The sequence below is a fragment of the Salvelinus alpinus genome, chromosome 28, assembly GCF_045679555.1.
Source record: "Salvelinus alpinus chromosome 28, SLU_Salpinus.1, whole genome shotgun sequence".
In the NCBI taxonomy this organism is placed as follows: Eukaryota; Metazoa; Chordata; class Actinopteri; order Salmoniformes; family Salmonidae; genus Salvelinus; species Salvelinus alpinus.
The window spans coordinates 1091309-1113063 of NC_092113.1; the positions used below are offsets into that span (position 1 = coordinate 1091309).

The window sequence follows — 21755 nt, forward strand, 5'->3', positions numbered from 1 at the left end:
TGGAATGGAGGGCAAAGTCATTAAGATGACAAAATGCATCACATTGACCCACCCGAATCAAGTTGATTACAAAATGTTAACGTAAAGTAGTCTCAAAACAATGAATATCTTGGAGTTGTAAAAAAGAAAAAACTATTAGTAGGCATCGTTTTTTTATTTAACACATTAACTGACAAAAAAAACGTACATGGCAAATGAACATTTCTAAAGCACAACGGAATGACTAAATGTACAATATAAATGCCCTAATGGGATGACAGCATAGGGCAAACTGCAATTCGAGTCACAGGTTAATTTGGTTGGGCTGTCCAAAAAGGGGTCGTTCTTCTGGGGTCAGTTTCAACAGAAATATACGCAGACTTCCCACTGTAAAACAACTCCGTACCCTACGTTCCCCTCCCCCACCAAAACCCCAAAAGGTAGTATTTTCACAATGCAGGTTGAAACAACGTAATTTGCTCAAGTGCAGCTACAGAAATGTGTGGCTACAGAGGAACTCAAGCTTAGCCTCTAATAGCTGTCAGACTGAACAAGAAAACATTGCGTGATGAAGATAGGGTGGAACTGGTACAGTAATTTGCTACTGCGTTCAATAAGATCCCAACATATTGGCAAAAATGATGTACATTATTGAAGCCAACGGGCATTGTGACATCTACTCCATGCATGGTAGAATCATTGCCGCACAGGCATCAATAACTGGGCTGCCGTTAACGAATCAGGGAAAAGGTTATGGTAGGTCGGGAAAGGTACGTACGCTGCAGTGATCATTTTACCTACAGAGAGAAAAAAAAACATTTAATCAATACTTGTCAAATACATATGCATTAGTCATGTATTAAATGTAGAAACCTGAGTTCTAAAGAACACAATCTAGCTACAGATGACAAATCAGCAGCACAAATTCCCTAAACATGGTACTATTTCATTTTGGTTAATTCCCACCATCCCTAACCACAAACATAACTGATTTAAAATGCAAGGTATATAAATATCAAATAATGACCATACATAATCCATTGGTAGAAGGATACACACCTGCAAACCACCGCCCATGTAGCGCATTCACTGCAGCCATTGCTGTTGGGATTGTGGGGCATTTTATGTACACTTTGCCCTATAAAGGAAAGGAAGAAGTAATAAGGTAAGGGTAAACTATCAATCTGCAACAGACCATTTGATGGGTAAAAAGGTAGAAACATATACATTTGTACATTAAACCATAATAGAAAACAAAGAAATGGTAACTGCATTTATAATTTATTTGCAAAGTGCACAATTTCCTGGACCACCTTAGACCTATCCACTTCTATAAAGTTGTCATGAAGTTGCCCTGTTGTAGGAGGTTTATGACCCCCATACATACATTTCTCCCTTTTCTCTCCACCCTACAGAATGGACACTTGGAAAGCCCTTTGTTAACAACGTATGGTAACATCAAAAGGTTGGGGAAAGGTACAATATTTCTGTAATCCAACCAGTTGAAAGTGTCCGTTGGTACGACAAATTGTCGGATCTGGGAAAGTCTACACGTTCCTAGTTAACAGATTCACATGGAATTGTGCAATTTAAAATGTTTAAATATGAAACTATTTGTGAAAAGATTAAATGTAATTTTAAGATTCTAAATGAGAGAATTGTTTTCCTAAGTAAACTATGCTCAGTGGCCACGCCCAAGTGAACAGACATTGGTTGAGAACTATGAAACACACCCCCTTCTCTCCCCCAATACAAAAGCCCGTTGATGGAAGTCAACTTGGGTTCGACGACTTGAGGACTGGTGTTCATACGTTTAAAACTTGTAAGTCGCTCTGGATAAGAGCGTCTGCTAAATGACTTAAATGTAAATGTTAAATGTAAAACGGCTAATTTCAACGTGGAGGTGACGATCACCACGCTGGAAGGATGAATTTCTACTAGAATTCAGCGTGAGCTAATTATGGCAAAATGAACTTTGAACTCTTATTCACTAAAGAAGTGATGCATCCTAGAAGTCGAGTTATCAGCTGCAGCTGTAAACGTACGTGGCCTAGGAAGGGACAGAATCTCTTAGTAAGAACGACAGGGTACAACGTATCCGCTCTACAACCAGAAATATTCTTCAAAGGACAAGGGCGATCTCTGCTGGGCAAACCAGTCTTCCATCTATCGAAGCGCAGTTCAGTGTAAATATATATCTTGCATTTTCCTTATCTGAATGGGCGGTTAATAGAATTCATAAGATTCTGTATTTATGGCAGCATAGCTTCTCAAGGACCAATAGAGACCCAATCCTTTTGTTCCTCAGTCTTCCCGCTCTTTCATTCAAACCCAACCCCCTTTATTTGTGTAATCAGCTGTCATATCGGTTTCGTCCGCTAGGGACTTTCTTTTATGACATGATTTGAAATCAATGTATGATCCATCCTGTGTATATGTAATTCTGTGTGATCATTTAGGTATTTAGTAAATAAACAATTAAGCCAATTTTTGTAATGCTGATTCAACTTGTTAGCCAGGGTTCAATAACCAAGGATTTTACGACGTTCAGATGAGACTGAATAAGGTGACGATTAATAATTGACTGCTATTGATATATAAGATCTTCAGATGTTTAAGAGTTTATTCAGGAAGCCAGCAGCTCTATAATCATTCTTATGTGGTGCAGAAGGTTATTAACGAGTTAATTGTTGCATGGTTTAATTCAATCACGTAATCAATAAAACGTTAGGTAATCGATTTGATAAAGTAGCCTGTCATATAATTTAATCAGTCAGAGACACAACAAAGTGCATTTCAAAAGTTGTTTACCTGAGGGGAGTCCTTGTCGAGGTATATGTGGACAATTCCACCGTGTTTGTTGCACTCCTCAATGACGTCATCTTGAATCTCAACATCCCAGCCGGGTTCATTTTCCCTGGAAAAGAGGCAGGTAATTTCAAGCCATTCATCATTCATTCATTCCCTAACCCAGCTTAAGGAAATGATCAGTTACATTCATTTAATTAAAGATCAAAAACAATGCTTCCTTTCATCATGAAACGAAAAGGTTAAAAGTAGTGTCTCACAACTGTGGGTTGAACATGTTGGACAGCTGTAGGCAGAGAGTAGCCAGTGGCTGCGTTGAGAGGTTCATGGCTTGGTTCCTGCTTGGAGCCAGGTTCAGTGAATGGGTGGCAGGAGCTGTAAAAGGAGATGACAGTATCATTAACAGAGGTCCTTCTCACCAGAGCTGCTGTCAAGTGCAGATTAATTCCTGTCTGTTGAATTGAACATCGGTTCCCGAACTGACTGGAATTTCAAATGGCATTAATTGACCCCAACCCTGCTTCCAACTGAGAACATCAGACTGACAATCCTTTCCATTCCCTCCCCCCAATGAATACATCTCAAAGTACAGGACTAGTTTTTCATGTGTTGTTTCAATGCACATTTAGACACAATGTAGTTACACACACAAGAAAACCAGAGAAGATGAAAACGGACAGCTTGAGAATCTTATCATTTGGCTTAAACCAAAATAAAATGTGGGTATGCATGACGGCAATGATTTCAAACCAATACAAGAAAAAAGGACCATTGGAGAGCTCTTTCCGGTTTGAAACATGAGAAATTTAAACAAAAGGATTTATTTTAGATGAGCATTAAATAATGTGCAGATTTGAGAAGCTGTACACTTTCACGTTCACCTTCAGGGGGTGGGTTCAGGCTGGCTTGTATGTCTAAAAGATTAGAAGAAGAGAAATTAAAGACGCACTTCAGTTAGAAAAGGTTGTGAGGATGGAACGATGCACAATGGATGAAGACCATTGACTTACTACACTGCAGTGCACATTAAGCCTATGTGCTAGAGGGGGGACAGCCATAGCATTAGCCACACAATATGAGAGAAGCAATGGTTATCTGCATGCTAGTTCAATATCAGCATTCACATCTAACATGGTACTGTGATATTGAAGTGTGTTACAAAAGTTTGAAGAGTCCCTTCACCTAGCAAGACAAACTGCTGGCTTTGGCAAGGCAAAACACACAGGTTGACTTGAATGATGTTAACTCATTTCTGGGTTTCGTACCAGTTGCCCATGATATTCAATGTGCTCTTTTCAAGCAGGGCCATAGTGAGTGAAAAAACAGCTTTCACATAGACATCTCAGAGACCGGCAGGTTGTTGAAGTGATTAACATACCTCATAATGAGTGTTGGTGGCAATGCCAGATTGGCCTTTAGTGTTTACATGTGGATCTATTGGATAAATGTGGAAGAGATCATTAAAAGGAGAAATGATAGTGAGAAAAGAGAAGTCTTACGGCGGTTCATTTGAGATTATCATATACTGGTGGTCATGGATGCAGATCATGTTAACACATTTAATCTCCAGATAATGTTCGCCCTCTTTGCACTGTTTTCTGACATCACAGACCAAATTAAGGGAGGAGCAAAAAGGTAACTGTAAATCATCCTGCCAAAGCAGGTGTGACAGCTTTCCTTTGCTACCTACCTTTGGCTATTGATCATGAAACTCATTCTAAAGGAAACGTAGTGGTGAATTTTACATTTGCACGAGGTATCAAAAAGCTCAAACTTCAAATGCCTCTCCTTTGAGGAGTCTGCAGTGTTCTTAGATGAGGCCAGTGAGTAGTTCATTCCACAATATGTAGTATGATACGTTACACATGGATAATGAGCCTACCTGTACCAGCTGCCATGTTGACGAAGTGGATTTGAGTCGAGTGGATGGATCCACTCATCTGTAGAGCCTGCTGTGCAGCCGGGGGGATCTGAAGACCAGTACCTGAGGGAAACAAACTATTCATTAGCATCAAGTCTGTTCAAAGCTATTCAAAACAACTCGAGCACACACTGGAGCGATTCTAGAAGTCAACTGGGGTAACACCTTGGTTGACCAAATCAGTTTTAGATTTCAGCACAAAAGTAGACATATCGAATACTAAGCTCAACTTTCCCTTACTGCTGACAAATAAACCTAAATGGCAATTTTGAGCACCAAAAAGACCAAACTACATTCACTCAAAAACAGCAGCTAATATCTCACCCTCTGCCAGCCGGGCCATGAGCTGCAGGCGCCCGGTGGTGCCCAGGTCAATGCCTGTCCTCTCCAGCTCGTCGTTGTCCAGGAAGGAGCTGGCGTTGGAGGGGTCGGTGCGTTCCGTCACGTGACCAACCTTCATGGGCCGTCCGGCCAGCTCAAAGCCATTCAGCTGCTCCATGGCCTTCTTAGCGCACTCTGCATCTGCAAACTACAATAATACAGTGTGAATCAGCTAACTAAAATGGCACATACCCTAATCTATTGTAAGTCTAAAATCAGGAACTTACTGAGATGAAACCATATCCTTTGGATCGTCCAGTTTCACTGTCATTCATCAGTTGTATGCTCTCAATCTGTTAAGGAAAACAGTTAGATACAAGAGAGTTAGTGTAAAAGGAAGTTAAAATGTAATTGATAAGTGATGGTGTTTCCTCCTTACCCTTCCGAAAGGCTCGAAGACACCTCGCAGCATCTCCTCTGTGATGTTGAAGTGCAGAGAGCCCACATACAGCCGCATAGGGCCAGCATTACCCTTCTGAAGGTTGTGGGCCATTGCTGCAGCTCTGTTCTTCTCAGCCTGCACACACACACAAAATGGTGAGTCTATGCCATCTGCCAAGTAAGCGGTGAAAGGTGACATCACATTTACTGATTCCATCAATGCTAAATATTATAGTTAAATCAACTACCTGAGGGGCCTGTACGATGATGGGCACTCCTAGAAGTCTCTGACCAGTTAAGCCAATAGCCAGCGGGACTGAATTCACTTCCAGAAACTCAATGTAGGCAATGCCCTTTGACTTCCTGGAGTTTCTGTCAGAGATCATCCTCACGTCTCTCACCTACAGGGGATAAAATAGTAATAGTGTGTCAAGAGTGAGCACCTTCCTAATGACCATGAGCTAAATTCTGTCACAATAAAGTCTGTTGAATTATTTCATACGGCAAAGATAATGCAATCTACTTTTATGTTTGTAAACTGCGAATACTGACTTTCCCCACGGCTGAGAAGAAGTCCTCCAGGTCTCGTGGTTTGATTCTGGCTGCCAGCTGCATACAAAAAACAGTGCGGGTATCCCTCTCCTCTGGGGTCAGGTTGTCAATTGGTTTCCTTGAAAAAAAAGTGCAAACAGAGTTTAACACATATCATTTTCAGGGATGGTGAGCAAAGAGTCCAGTTCACAAAACCGAAACCACGATAGAGCTTATAAATCACATCAAAGTTTATTGGTCGCATACACAGATTTGCAGAAGTTATCGTAGGTGCAGCAAAATGCTTATGTCCAGCTCCAACAATCTAGCAATACAACACACAAGTAAAAATAACAACGAGCAGTATCTGAACGATCAATGTCCAGAATATAAATATACAGTATATGAATAGAAAAGGTGTGTACAGCAGTAGTTATATAGGATAAGCCATGACTAGAATACTATATATATATATATATATATACACACACACACACACAAACACAGTCGTGGCCAAAAGTTGAGAATTACACAAATATTAATTTTCTGCTGCCTGCTGTCTGCTGCCTCAGTTTGTATGATGGCAATTTGCATATACTCCAGAATGTTATGAAGAGTGATTAGATGAATTGCAATTGCCTGCAAAGTCCCTCTTTGCCATGCAAATGAACTGAATCCCCCAAAAACATTTCCACTGCATTTAAACCCTGCCACAAAAGGACCAGCTGACATGTCAGTGATTCTCTCTCTCGTTAACACAGGTGCCAGTGTTGACGAGGACAAGGCTGGAGATCACTCTGTCATGCTGATTGAGTTCGAATAACAGACTGGAAGCTTCAAAAGGAGGGTGGTGCTTGGAATCATTGTTCTTCCTCTGTCAACCATGGTTACCTGGAAGGAAACACGTGCCATCATCATTACTTTGCACAAAAAGGGCTTCACAGGCAAGGATATTGCTGCTAGTAAGATTGCACCTAAATCGGATTATCAAGAACTTCAAGGAGAGTGGTTCAATTGTTGTGAAGAAGGCTTCAGGGCGTCTAAGAAAGTCCAGCAAGCGCCAGGACCGTCTCCTAAAGTTGATTCAGCTGCGGGATCGTGGCACCAGCACTACAGAGCTTGCTCAGGAATGGCAGCAGGCAGGTGTGAGTGCATCTGCACGCACAGTGAGGCGAAGACTTTTGGAGGATGGCCTGGTGTCAAGAAGGGCAGCAAAGAAGCCACTTCTCTCCAGGAAAAACATCAGGGACAGACTGATATTCTGCAAAAGGTACAGGGATTGGACTGCTGAGGACTGGGGTAAAGTCATTTTCTCTGATGAATCCCCTTTCCGATTGTTTGGGGCATCTGGAAAAAAGCTTGTCCGGAGAAGACAAGATGAGCGCTACCATCAGTCCTGTGTCATGCCAACGGTAAAGCATCCTGAGACCATTCATGTGTGGGGTTGCTTCTCAGCCAAGGGAGTGGGCTCACTCACAATTTTGCCTAAGAACACAGCCATCAATAAAGAATGGTACCAATACATCCTCTGAGAGCAACTTCTCCCAACCATCCAGGAACAGTTTGGTGATGAACAATGCCTTTTCCAGCATGATGGAGCACCTTGCCATAATGCAAAAGTGATAACTAAGTGGCTCGGGGAACAAAACATCGATATTTTGGGTCCATGGACAGGAAACTCCCCAGACCTTAATCACATTGAGAACTTGTGGTCAATCCTCAAGAGGCGGGTGGACAAACAAAAACCCACAAATTCTGACAAACTCCAAGCATTGATTATGCAAGAATGGACTGCCATCAGTCAGGATGTGGCCCAGAAGTTAATTGACAGCATGCCAGGGCATATTGTAGAGGTCTTGAAAAAGGGTCAACACTGTAAATATTGACTCTGCATCAACTTCATGTAATTGTCAATTTGACACTTGTAATTATACTTCAGTATTCCATAGTAACATCTGACAAAAATATCTAGACACTGAGGCAGCAGACTGAAAATTTATATTTGTGCCATTCAAAACTTTTGGCCACGACTGTGTGTGTGTGTGTGTGGCCAGGTGGTGCCAGAACAACAACTTATCCATCAACGTAACCAAGACTAAAGGAGATGATTGTGGACTACAGGAAAAGGAGGACGGAGCACGCCGCCATTCTTATCGACGGGGCTGTAGTGGAGCAGGTTGAGAGCTTCAAGTTCCTTGGTGTCCACATCAACAACAAACTAGAAAGGTCCAAACACACCAAGACAGTTGTGAAGAGGGCACGACAAAGCCTATTCCCCCTCAGGAAACTAAAAAGATTTGGCATGGGTCCTGAGATCCTCAAAAGTTTCTACGGCTGCAACATCAAGAGCATCCTGACTGGTTGCATCACTGCCTGGTACGGCAATTACTCGGCCTCTGACCACAAGGCACTACAAAGGGTAGTGCGTACGGCCCAGTACATCACTGGGGGACCTCTACACCAGGCGGTGTCAGAGGAAGGCCCTAAAAATTGACGAAGACCCCCGCCACAGACTGTTCTCTATTACCGCATGGCAAGCGGTACCAGGGGCCCAAGTCTAGGACAAAAAGGCTTTTCAACAGTTTTTACCCCCAAGCCATAAGACTCCTGAACAGGTAATCAAATGGCTACCCAGACTATTTGCATTGTGAGCTCCCCCCCCCCCCTCCCCGAAAACCCCTCTTTTTACGCTGCTGCAACTCTGTTTATCATATATGCATAGTCACTTTAACTATACACACTACCTAAATTGGGCCGACCAACCAGCGCTCCCGCACATTGGCTAACCGGGCTATCTGCATTGTGTCCCACCACCAACCCCTCTTTTACGCTACTGCTACTCTCTGTTCCATCATATACGCATAGTCACTTTAACCATATCTACATACTACCTCAATCAGCCTGACTAACCGGTGTCTGCATGTAGCCTCACTACTGTATATAGCCTGTCTTTTTATTTCTTTACCTACCCACTGTTCACCTAATACCTTTTTTGCACTATTGGTTAGAGCCTGTAAGTAAGCATATCATTGTAAGGTCTACACCTGTTGTATTCGGCGCACGTGACAAATAAACTTTGATTTCTCACACAGACAAACGTGGTTAGAGCGTTGGGCTAGTTACCGAAAGGTTGCTAGATCAAATCCCTGAGCTGACAAGGTAAAAAAATCTGTCATTCTGCCCCTGAAAAAGGCAGTTAACCCACTGTTCCTAGGCCGTCATTGTAAATAAGAATTTGTTCTTAACTGACTTGCCTAGTTAAATGAAGGTGAATTTTCACATATATATATATAAAGTGGGTTAAAACAGTATGTAAACATTATTAAAGTGACCAGTGTTCAATGACTATGTACATAGGGCAGCAGTCTAAGGTTCAGGGCAGGGTACCAGCTGGCTAGTGAAGGCTGTTTATCAGTCTCTCAGTCCAGCTTTGATGCACCTGTACTATCTCCACCTTCTTAATGATCTTTCTTGCCTTCCTGTGACACCGGGTGCTGTAGATGTTCTGGAGGACAGGAAGTGTGCCCCCGATAATGCACTGGCTGACCGCGCCACCCTATGGTTGCGGTCGGTGAAGTTGTTGCGGCCGTACCAGTCGTTGAGACAGCCCGACAGAATGCTCTCGATGGTGTATCTGTTGAAGTTTGTGAGGGTCTTGGGGGCAAACGCCAAATTTCTTCAGCCTCCAGAGGTTGAACCTTCTTCACCCCGCTGTCGGTGTGCAGGAACCATTTCAGGTCCTCTGTGATGTGCATGCTAAGGAACTTGAAGCTTTTGACCCGCCCCACTGTGGCTTCTAAGACAATCCGGCTGTGTATCTCACCTTACTGGACTCTTGTCTTTCTTGAAGGGGCTACGACTTCTTGAGCGTTTCCGACTGAAAAAAGGAACAATCACAAGGTTTAGTTCTTACCCAGACTTTACATACATACTTTATTGACAAGACATCCAACAGGCAAACACCAACACATGATAAAAAACTTAGTTTGTTGGCATGTTGTGGACCAACCTTCCCTCCCGGAACACCACAACATTTCATCTCCAAACTAGGGTGTAAAACAAGGTTCAGCTCAGTATGTATGCCTACTATGCCAAACTGTATGTTTTTTTTAATACATAAGTATTATTCTATTCAACTTAGTTTCCTTCCCTCATTTGGGCCTACTTTGTGTACTCAGCCCGGTCATCAGCCCGGTCACAAACAGGGAGGGGATTGACCTGAGGACACAAAACCAGGGCTATGGCTTCAGTTATCCGTCTCATCCGTGAACTTCAACATAGAACATAGGCCAAGCACGCCTCCAACTCAATCATCAAGTTCAGGCGACAACAGTAGTAGGCTTGATTACCAACGATGACTAGACAGCCTACAGGGAGGAGGGGATGTCTCTGGGAGTGTGGTGCCTGGAAAACAACGTCAACAAAACAAAAAGGAGATGATCATGGACTTCAGGAAACAGCAGAGGGTGCACCCCCCTATCTACATCGACGGGACCGCAGTAGAGAAGGTGGAAAACTTCCAAGTTCCTTGGCGTACACATCACTGACAAAGTGAAATGGACCATCCACACAGACAGTATGGTGAAGAAGGCACAACAGAGCCTGTTCAATCTCAGGAGGTTAAGAAATTTGGCTTGTCACCTAAAACCCTCAAGCTTTTACAGATGCACAATTGAAAGCATCCTGTCGGGCTGTATCACTGCCTGCTATGGCAACTGCACCGCCCGCAACTGCAAGGATCTCCAGAGGGTGGTGCGGTCTGCCCAACTCACTACAAGGGGGAAACTACCCGCCCTCCAGGACACCTACACCACCCAATGTCACAGCAAGGCCAAAAAGATCATCAAGGACATCAACCACCCGAGCCAATGTCTGTTCACCCCGCAACCATCCAGAAGGCGAGGTCAGTACAGGTGCATCAAAGCTGGGACTGAGAGACTGAAAAACAGCTTCTATCTCAAGGCCATCAGACTGTTAAACAGCCATCACTAGCAGATTAGAGGCTGCTGCCTATAGGCAGAGACTAGAAATCACTGGCCACTAAGGAATGGAACACAAGTCACTTTAATAATGTTTACATAACTTGCATTACTCAGCTCATATGTATACACTGTATTCTATACCATCTTTACCAGAAACAAGTCTCTCACCGTTGCTGCTTGTTATAGACCCCCTTCAGCCCCAGCTGTGCCCTGGACACCATATGTGAATTGATCGCCCCCCATCTATCTTCAGAGTTCGTACTGTTAGGTGACCTAAACTGTGACATGATTAACACCCCGGCCGTCCTACAATCTTAAGCTAGATGCCCTCAATCTCACAAATGATCAAGGAACCTACCAGGTACAACCCTAAATCCGTAACCATGGGCACCCTCTTAGATATCATCCTGACCAACTTGCCCTCTAAATACACATCTGCTGTCTTAAACGAGGATCTCAGCCTCATTACCTGCGTGTGTAATGGGTCCGCGGTCAAACGACCACCCCTCATCACGGTCAAACGCTCCCCAAAACACTTCAGATAGCAGGCCTTTCTAATCGACCTGGGCCGGGTCCCCTGGAAGGATATTGACCTCATCCCGTCAGTAGAAGATGACAGGTTGCTCTTCAAAAGTGCTTTCCTCACCATCTTAAATAAGCATGCCCCATTCAAAAAAAAATGTAGAACTAAGAACAGATATAGCCCTTGGTTCACCCCAGACCTGACTGCCCTTGACCAGCACAAAAACATCCTGTGGCATTCTACATTAGCATCGAATAGCTCTCGCGATATGCAACTTTTCAGGGAAGTCAGTACCCAATATACTCATTTAGTTAAGCTAAAGTTAGCTTTTTCAAACATAAATTTGCTTCCTGGGACACTAAAGTCCATGGAAAATAAGAGCACCTCCACCCAGCTGCCCACTGCACTTAGGATAGAAAAAACTCACCACCGATAAATCTATGATAATCAATAATTTCATTAAGCATTTTTCTACAGCTGACCATGCTTTCCACCTGGCTACCCCTACCCCGGCCAACATCTCAGCACCCCCTGCAGCAACTTGCCCAAGCCACCCTCCACCACTTCTCCTTCACCCAAATCCAGACAGCTGATGTTCTGAAAGAGCTGTAAAATCTGGATCCCTACAAATCAGCTGGGCAAAACAATCTGGACCCTCTCTTTCTAAAATTATCTGCCGAAATTATTGCAACCCCTATTACTAGCCTATTCACCTCTTTCGTATCGTCTGAGATCCCCAAAGATTGGAAAGCTGCCGCGGTCATCACTCTAGACCCAAACTGTTATAGACCTATATCCATCCTGCCCTGCCATTCTAAAATCTTCGAAAGCCAAGTTAACAAACAGATCAACGACCATTTCGAATCCCACCGTACCTTCTCCACTATGCAATCTGGTTTCCGAGCTGGTCATGGGTGCACCTCAGCCACGCTCAAGGTCCTAAACGATATCATAACCGCCATCGATAAAAGACAGTACTGTGCAGCCGTCTTTTTCGACCTGGCCATGGCTTTCGACTGCCAATCACCGCATTTTTTTAAATCGGCACTCAATAGCCTTCACTTCTCAAATGACTGCCTCGCCTGGTTCACCAACTACTTCTCAGATTTCAGTGTCAAATCGGAGGGCCTGTTGTCCGGACCTCTGGCAGTCTCTATGGGGGTGCCACAGGGTTCAATTCTCGGGCCGACTCTTTTCTCTATATATATATATATATATCAATGATGTCGCTCTTGCTGCTGGTGATTCTCTGATCCACTTCTACGCAGACGACACCATTCTGTATACATCTGGCCCTTCTTTGGACACTGTGCTAACAAACCTCCAAAACGAGCTTCAACGCCATACAACACTCCTTCCGTGGCCTCCAACTGCTCTTAAATGCTAGTAAAGCTAAGTTCATGCTCTTCAACCGATTGCTGCCCGCACCCTCCTGCCAGACTAGCATCACTAAGCTGGACTGTTCTGACCTAGAATATGTGGACAACTACAAATACCTAGGTGTCTGGTTAGACTAAACTCTCATTCCAAACTCACATTAATCATCTCCAATCCAAAATGAAATCTAGAAACGGCTTCCTATTTCGCAACAAAGCCTCCTTCACTCATGCTGACAAACATACCATCCTACCGATCCTTGACTTCGACGATGTCATTTACAAAATAGCCCCCAACACTCTACTCAGCAAACTGAATGTAGTCTATCACAGTGCCATCCGGTGTCACCAAAGCCCCATACACTACCCACCACTGCGACCTGTATGCTCTCGCTGGCTGGCCCTCACTACATATTCGTCGCCAAACCCACTGGCTCCAGGTCATCTATAAATCTTTGCTAGGTAAAGCCCCGCCTTATCTCAGCTCACTGATCACCATAGCAACACCCACCCATACCGCACGCTCCAGCAGGTATAATTCATATTTCACTTGTCATCCCCAAAGCCAACACTTCCGTTGGCCACCTTTCCTTCCAGTTCTCTGCTGCCAATGACTGGAACGAATTGCAAAAAAAAACGTATAAACAAAAAGCACTGAAGCTGGAGTCTTATATCTCCCTCTCTAACTTTAAGCATCAGCTGTCAGAGCAGCTTACCGATCACTGTACACAGCCAATCTGTAAATAGCACACCCAACTACCTCATCCCCATATTATTACTTACCCTCTTGCTCTTTCACATCCCTGTATCTCTTCTTGCACATCATCATCTGCACATCTATCACTCCAGTGTTATGGCTAAATCGTAATTATTTCACCTCTATGGCCGATTTATTGCCTACCTCCATACTCTTCTACATTTGCACACAATGTACATAGATGTTTCTACTCTGTTATTGACTGTATGTTTGTTTATGGGTAACTCGTGTTGTTTATGTCGCACTGCTTTGCTTTATCTTGGCCAGGTCGCAGTTGTAAATGAGAACTTGTTCTCAACAGGCCTACCAGGTTAAATAAAATACTAATAAAATTCTACTGTATCTTAGTCCGTTCCGCTCTGACATCGCTTGTCCATATGTATATAGTCTTAATTCATTTTGCTACACCCGCAATAACATCTGCTAATCACGTATGTGACCAATACAATTTGATTAGAAAGGCAACAAACTAAACCACTTTTAAAAACAAAACCAGGTTTCATTTCATCATCAACAGAAAGTTTCTATAGACAACAGCTTTCACAGTGGAAAACACGAATTATGTTCAAGGAGGAGATATAGCAGATTATTCCAACCCATTTGTCTGTAGACAAAATAAGGAAGCCCAAAAATTGTGACACAGGAAAAAAAATACATAAGCGTTTCCCAAACTCAGTCCTCAGGAACCAAAGAGGTGCCCGTTTTGGTTTTTACCCTAAACAGCTGACTAAAATGATCAAAGCTTGATGATCAGTTGATTATTTGAATCAGCTGTGTAGTGCTTGGGCAAAGAATTCAACGTGCACAGAGTTTGGAAAACCCTGCAATACGTACAAGGGGCTCCGGCGTCCTCTGTAGCGTCCAGCATGTTCCCTGCTACGGGAAGCACTGCGCCGGCGCTCTTTACTGCGGCTCCGTTTCTTCTCCGGACTCTTGCTCCTTTTCCGATCCTGGCTCTTCTTCCCAACTTTGCTCTTGCACTTGTCAGAGCTCGGGCTCCGACTACTCCTAATGTGGCTCCTCTTTTTCCTGGAACACAGGATGACATTACCACGGTGCAGTCACAGAATACAATTGTAAACGGATACTTTAGACATCTATCCATCACTGATGCAGTTTCCAAAAGGTTACACGATTGAAACATGACTAGTAGCAACTGACAAGATAAATCAAAATTTATTTTTCACATGCGCCAAATACAACAGGTGTAGACCTTACAGTGAAACGCTTACTTACAAGCTAACCAACAACGCAGTTAAGAAAAATAAACAAAATAAATAAATAAAAGTAACAAATAATTAAAGAGCATGAGTAAAATAACAATAGCGAGGCTATATACATGTGGTACCGGTACGGAGTCAATGTGCGGGGACAACGGTCAAGGTAATATGTACATGTAGGTAGAGTTATTAAAGTGACTATGCATAGATAATAACAGAGTAGCAGCAGCGTAAGGGGGGGGGGGGGGCAATGCAAATAGTCTGGGTAGCCATTTGATTAGATGTTCAGGAGTCTTCTGGCTTGGGGGTAGAAGCTGTTTAGAAGCCTCTTTGACCTAGACTTAGCGCTCCCGTACCGCTTGCTGTGCGGTAGCAGAGAGAACAGTCTGTGTGGAGATGGTTTAGCAAAGAGTTTAAAAATCAGTACTTACTTCTTACTACTGCGCTCTTCGTGTCCATTAGCACTAGAGGACTTTATCTCATCCTAAGCAGGGTTGATAGAAGAACATCATGAGGATGTAGAGGAAACATTGCAAGTCGTCAGGGGTGAGGGAGGGAACAAGAAAATACGGAACATAGCCATTAGGTTAAAATACTGTTAACATTAATATGTTTGGACAAGTATGTAAGGGGGTCCTTCTACAGCCCATGTAGAGTTCCACTCCAATTACTCCCCCTGCTGTTATAACTACATATTATACAGTACTCAATCCAACCAAAAGTCAAAGTCTATTGGAAAAATATATACTATTTTGGCATGATACAGTTTGGTCATCTCAACCCCACCCCTCCTTTGTCGTACCCGTACCACTATCTGTTCCTAAGCCCACTGAGACCATGCTTGGCCCACAGCCGCTAAAAGAGATCCTGTGGTTGATGTCAGTCCAGTGATCTTCACCCATTTTCCTTCTTGGACTGTAAGAGTTCGATGCCACCTCTGTCACACATCTCGCCCTGAAGCAAACAGGGAGTCACACTGCTTAGTAATATGGACTCCCAAGTAAAACTGAAGCAAAAAAAATTCTACTAGTTTAGCCTCATGTTAAATGTCCTATATATTTTTTTGTGCCAGCTGAATGGAGATGTTTGTATTTGAATGGTTTGAATTTTATGAGGGGAAAAATACTCATACTGGTGAAATCATTAACTAAATGTATAATAGAAATTAAATCTTGAAATAAATCTTACAAATAAATTGTGGTAAGAAAATAAACGTAAAGTATTACTGGTGTTAAAAGGCATGCAAAGTCAAGATGCTGATTTACAAAATCAGAAACCATCACAATAGACTTGGGCAGGGAGACAGTATTCATATTTTAAAATAATCAATAGCTTGTTTTGTTGACCGTGGCAAAATCATGACTACACATTTAAGCCTTATTTGTTAAAGTATACTATAGAGAAGGCTAATCTACTAAAGCCAAATGTAAGGGTAAAATAGGTACTAACACATGTAAGGCCTATTTTAGGTCAGACTTACTTGATTGACACTGACGCATAACAAAAGAATATGTGCTACTGGTACCACAGTAATTATATTTCTATGGGTCGATCCAACTGTAACATTAGGTGTAAACATTGTGAAAATGCCTTTAGCTACCATATCAACAGAAAATGTGAATATTGTCTCCTTTGCATGTGGGGTAAAATGTGCTGATTATCATCCATTTGCATTCACCTTGTTGCAACCAAACAGGTGATAGGATGTTCTAAGATGAAGCTCTTTTTGTCCTAGGGGATCACAGTACATCAATACATTGCGCAATTACTACCTTAACCTCCCTCCCTCCCTCCCCCCCCCCCCCCCCCCACCCCCCACAGTTCACACTCGAATCAAAAGGTGAGAGAAGAGGGGAGATATCGTTAGGCAAGTCTACAAAGAGAGAGATGGGTGTTTATTCAGAATTTTTGATTATGTCAATGCATCACACACCTCATTCAAACATTGAGAGGCACAACAACCATTTAACTATAAATAATAGCAACATATCTCTGAGCAGCAAGATGATACAAGACCAGCAAATAGAGAATGCGCAAAAAAAAAAAATAACATAGCTACAAGGCTGGCAATTCTAGCTACCCACCTTTCTGTATGGAGCCTCTAGCATAGCCTCAACATCAAAGTCGTCTGCCATGGTCTCCTGAAAGAGAAAACCTGATACAATCAAGTCAGAACATCAGTCATGAGATAAAAGCAGAAATATGTCTAATATAGATAGCTAGATACTACAACTGGCACAGAATATTGGGGTTAGCTGACAACATCACGAAAACGATGTGCACACTTCATTGGGGCAGAAGTCTGTGCTGTTGTGATTCTGGACAGCCAGATAGCTAGCAACAATGACAAGAACCTGCCATGTGGGGAATCGTAGGTGGCTTGTTTCAGCTTGTCCTTGATACCATGTCTTGTTTTGACTGGTGTCACGTCTATGTTAATATTGCTAAAATTCGCTAACCAACTAACGATGTATGAGAGACAAGTGCTCATTGTGAAAATGTATTTATGTTTTCAATAAACATTGGAGACAAAATATTGTTGACATGTTGTCAATCTAAGCCAACCCTGTCTGTTTTGCGCCATAGTTGTGCACGCGTCGGTTTTATTGCTCAACACCCAACCCATCTATATACCTAGTAAATTAGCACTAGCTACTTAACGTTAGCCAAGCCGATAGCTTGCCTAGCCTGTTGGTCTAATTTGAATAATATACTAGCCAAAATAGATTCCGACCCTGCTTGCTTACAGCTGCACCGAGTTGGACAGGCTTCCTGTTTAAATTAAGACACCACGGAGCCGGTGTTGTGCCGAAAATCCCCCCCACCCTTCACGTGAACGCGCACACACTTCATTTCAGTGATCTTGGTAGCAGAAAGCATGTTTTATTTGTGTCCTTCAAGGCAGCTGTCAATGATCACGTTAGGCTGCCTTTCATTTTATTTTTTTATAGCGGTTTGATCACGGGGGAGGCACTAGTAATGTCTGCAGTTTTCAGTTTGGCTATTTGTTTAATGTTTATTAGTCTATAAATACATATTGGCCAAAATTCATTCTCTCTTCCATGTCTTATTCGACTAGTATAATGAGTGGCACCTTACTCCTCAGTGTAAACTCCCAGTTCTGCATAAATATGTAAACAATATGGCCACCTTACTTTATATGAATGGGCGTAACATGCGGTAATTTTTTATTCCGTAGACGAATTACCACATTACTTATCTGATTTGCATAAAGTAGTATAATTTTTTTAATTCTAATTTCATAAATGGTTACAAACTCAGTTTTGCATAAAACATTTTGATTTGTTAATATGACCACCCTACCTTAAATTGGGCTTAAATTACTGTAATTGTGTATTCCATACTGCCTAATTTGTGTAACAGTATAACTTACGTCCGTCCCCTCACCCCGACCCCTCTGCACACATCGACAACTGACACCCACGAAGCATCGTTACCCATTGCGCCACAAAAGCTGCGGTCCTTGCAGAGCAATGGGAACAACTACTTCAAGGTCTCAGAGCGAGTGACGTCACCGATTAAAACACTATTAGCACGCACTAGATGTGAAACTAGCTATTTCACATCGGTTACATTTGTATAATATTGCATTTTACTTTATTTGAATAATCTGTGTTCTACATTAGCTCTGAAAATGGCAAAACAATATGACCACCCTATCTTGAGATATTGGACAAAACGTGTTGAATTTTTGAACCCAGACAAGTGATTTGGTGCCATTGTTGACTAGGGATTAACATTGACCTGTCCGCAACCTTTTTGACCTTTTCTGATCATTTGAAAATAAGATCTCAGCAATGGTAAATCCTATTCTCATGGAATAAACTGTTCTGTGTTACCATAACATGGAATATAAAGTATAACACCAGAACCAAAGTTTAATTTTGTCCCCCAACACCCTAGGAAGCCTGTCCGACCCCAGTGCAGCTGTAAACAAGCATAGGGTCAGAATCTATTCTGGTTAAAATTATACCAAACAGTACAGTATGAAGACAGGCCAAAACTGCTTCTCCAATAGAAATCCCCGATCATACTTGTAGGCGAATCCATGGCGAAGCTAAGCTCATATTTAGTAACACGTCACCGGGTATAACAGTCGTCATGTGCAAGCCGTTAACTGTCAGTCTTTCAATAGAAAATAGTTTGACAAATTAAAACGTGTCAGTATGTCACTTTCACGAGGTTGGAGTAATAACACGTTCAACTACTTAAGACATTGGCTCATATCTATGTTGTGCATTTTAAGATTTCGAGAAGAACTAAGGAAGAATTTCAATGTCTTCTCAATCCCCGGTCTGTGTCGCAAGCGTTCCCGGAAGTCTCGCCTCTAGGTTTAGAAACTATGACAGTACGGAGCCTCTCATTACATTAGCCCTTTACAATCTGCTAGCTAGCGCATTACTGTCCCTTTTATAGACCAACACTCCTGCAGCTTCCAACTAGCTTGAGCAAGAACCACATGGAACTTAACTAGCTTACTACCAATATGTTTTCTAGTAACGCTAGCTAGCTAGACAACGTTAGCCAAACTCTGTGAGGAAGATGTGCCTGTGGCGATTTGTAATGGTAACGTTATCTAACTTACCGCAGGGATTTGTCCCAACGTCTGCTTCTTCTGTGACCAGAAACAATTAAGTTAGCTTGCAAACTTATCAAATCAGCCAGTGAACTACCGTTAGCCAACTACGCCTTCAGGATAAAATTGGCCCAATTTGACCTCGGATTCGCCTGCTGCTGTTCTTCCCAACAACACACAACAGCTTAAAAAGAAATGCTCTCGTTCCGCGCTACTGTACAGTAGTATGCAAACGAAATTATTAACAGCAGCCAGTAATGAATTCAGCCTTATATTAGCTAGCTATAACGTGTATAACTTTTTTTGTTGCGTTTAACAACTTCATTAGCGTCTCTAAAATGGCGTTCTCTCGTTTTATCAACACGCGACTTGCGATGAGCGTGGTCCTATCCAGTGTTGCCAACTCCTCAGTAAGGAAAGCAGCTATTGGCTGTCCTAGAAGTCGCTAAAAGACGTCATCACCAATTTGCATAAGTGGCCATGTACTTGTAATTGTGATGGACGCTGTAGGAGAGATAACGAGAGACAAAAAGTGAGTAAAAAACACCCTAAATATGTTTAGAACTACAAATGAACTTTCTTCTGTCGATTCTTGTCTTTTTTATGTCACAATTCCGACCCTCTTCCTTTATCTGAGCTTGGGACCGGCAAAAGTAACCCAAAAGAGAAACTCTGGCGGAGTCACTTAGTTTTTTATTACATTTTTAGTTTTTTAGTTTAGTTTTCTTAATTTGGTTTGGTTTTTAACCTTATGGTCCACTTAGGAGCCTACAACAAGTCACAGTAAAACATGAACATTTTTAATCATAACGTTTTTTCATTTTTTTTGTATACAATCTACATTAACAATCTAAATGGACCAAAAAGAGACAATAGAAAAAACTGTCAATAGCAATGTGAGAGAATTATGGTAACTAGTCTGGCCCTAATTCAGGTTAATTGTTAAAAAAAAAAATGTAAGCCAGGGTGGGATCAGCCAGCAGCAGCTTCCCACATGCGTGATTCATTTGCAGTCTGGACGCGGAGGGGTGAACATCTCCTGCTCTGACTGCAGCTAGGAGGGACTGCTGTGCGAGGACTGGGCCGCCTACGTGCTTTCAAGTCAGAGTCTCCAATAACTCCAGAAAAAGTCCCTAGATTTGTCGCTAGAGGGGTCTGAATACTCGCTAAATATAGCGACAAAGTCACTAAATTGGCAACACTGGTCCTATCTAAAAACGGATTAGTGCAATCCGGGATCCTTTTAATTTACCTTAACCCCCTACTACTTATTCTATGGTATATTGGCGATCACACAATGTAATATGCATCCCGCCACCTACTTTGCGGGATGGAAACAGGATTCCCTCAAACTGAACTACCAAAAAATAAAACATATCTGATCCCTACACAGGCTCAAGGGGAACCTGGGAAGGCGGGTCTTCCAGTACCCCTTGCAAGTCTTCCAAGGTTAAGTCTTGAGTCCCGAAAACTTTTCTGCTGCAGCCACAATAATGTCTAGTTTCTTCGAATTCTGCTGTACAATTTATAACTGTGGCAATGAACACAAAACCCCCCTTTTTGAGGCATAGGGTGTCTTTTGTCTGTCAGCGAACATTTACAACAGGCTGTGGGGTATCCACTACCATCTCTTCACTAGCATTACTTGTTTTCTCAAACCTTTTAATCGCCTCTGCATAGGAGATTCGATTGACCGCTCTAACTTTTGCCACCTCAATTTCCTTCACCCTTACAGGGCACTCCAGGAACTCAGGATCATGATCCCCACCACAATTGCAACACCGTCGTCCTCTACATACCTTTCTTCAGTATACACTTTTCGTCTGCACGCGCTTGAAACATGGCCAAATTCTTTACAATTCTTACACTGCAGTGGTTTGGGGACGAAAGCTCGTACGTCGTATCTTACACAACCAAGCTTCACATGCATAGGTATTTGCTCTTTATTTAAAAAACAACAGGACTGACAGACTTTCGTCTTTTTCTCCACTCACCCAGCGGGTCAGACGCCGGGCACCAACCACACCAGGAATTCTCTTCAAGTATTCAACCTGAACATCCGTCGGCACCCCTGAGATGACTCCTTTGACCGGTGCTCTACTCCAAAGTTCAAAACACAAAACTTCTGTTCTCCGGATCCTTTTGAGGCCCACAGCAATCTTCCTCTGCTCTTCAGAAATACAATTAATTAAAATAAGACTACTCCTGGTCACTCTGAAAGACTCTTCCAAGCGCGTACTTCACAATTTGACACCTGAAACGGGTTTCCCACATATGCATCCCAACAAGAAGCGATTCA

The 21755-nt window shown here is 42.6% G+C and overlaps 1 protein-coding gene across 3 annotated transcripts; it reads right to left on the bottom strand.

Moving 5' to 3' along the window:
• Window positions 1-135: 135 nt before the first annotated feature.
• LOC139556931 (RNA-binding protein 39-like) lies at window positions 136-19881 on the bottom strand. Of its 3 annotated transcripts, none has more exons than XM_071371086.1 (15): window positions 19466-19881; window positions 16944-17000; window positions 15291-15343; window positions 14474-14668; window positions 9825-9878; window positions 6023-6140; window positions 5719-5871; window positions 5469-5606; window positions 5317-5382; window positions 5033-5237; window positions 4670-4771; window positions 3048-3162; window positions 2791-2896; window positions 1039-1117; window positions 136-776 (listed from the first exon to the last, which is right to left on the bottom strand). In XM_071371086.1, the coding sequence occupies exons 2-15, from the start codon at window positions 16992-16994 to the stop codon at window positions 676-678; spliced, it is 1536 nt and encodes a 511-aa protein (XP_071227187.1). In that variant the 5' UTR covers window positions 16995-17000; window positions 19466-19881; the 3' UTR covers window positions 136-675. The 3 variants fall into 3 exon arrangements, with proteins under 3 accessions (XP_071227187.1, XP_071227188.1, XP_071227189.1); XM_071371087.1 differs by having other exon boundaries at window positions 16944-17014; window positions 19466-19805; XM_071371088.1 differs by lacking the exon at window positions 9825-9878.
• Window positions 19882-21755: the final 1874 nt, after the last annotated feature.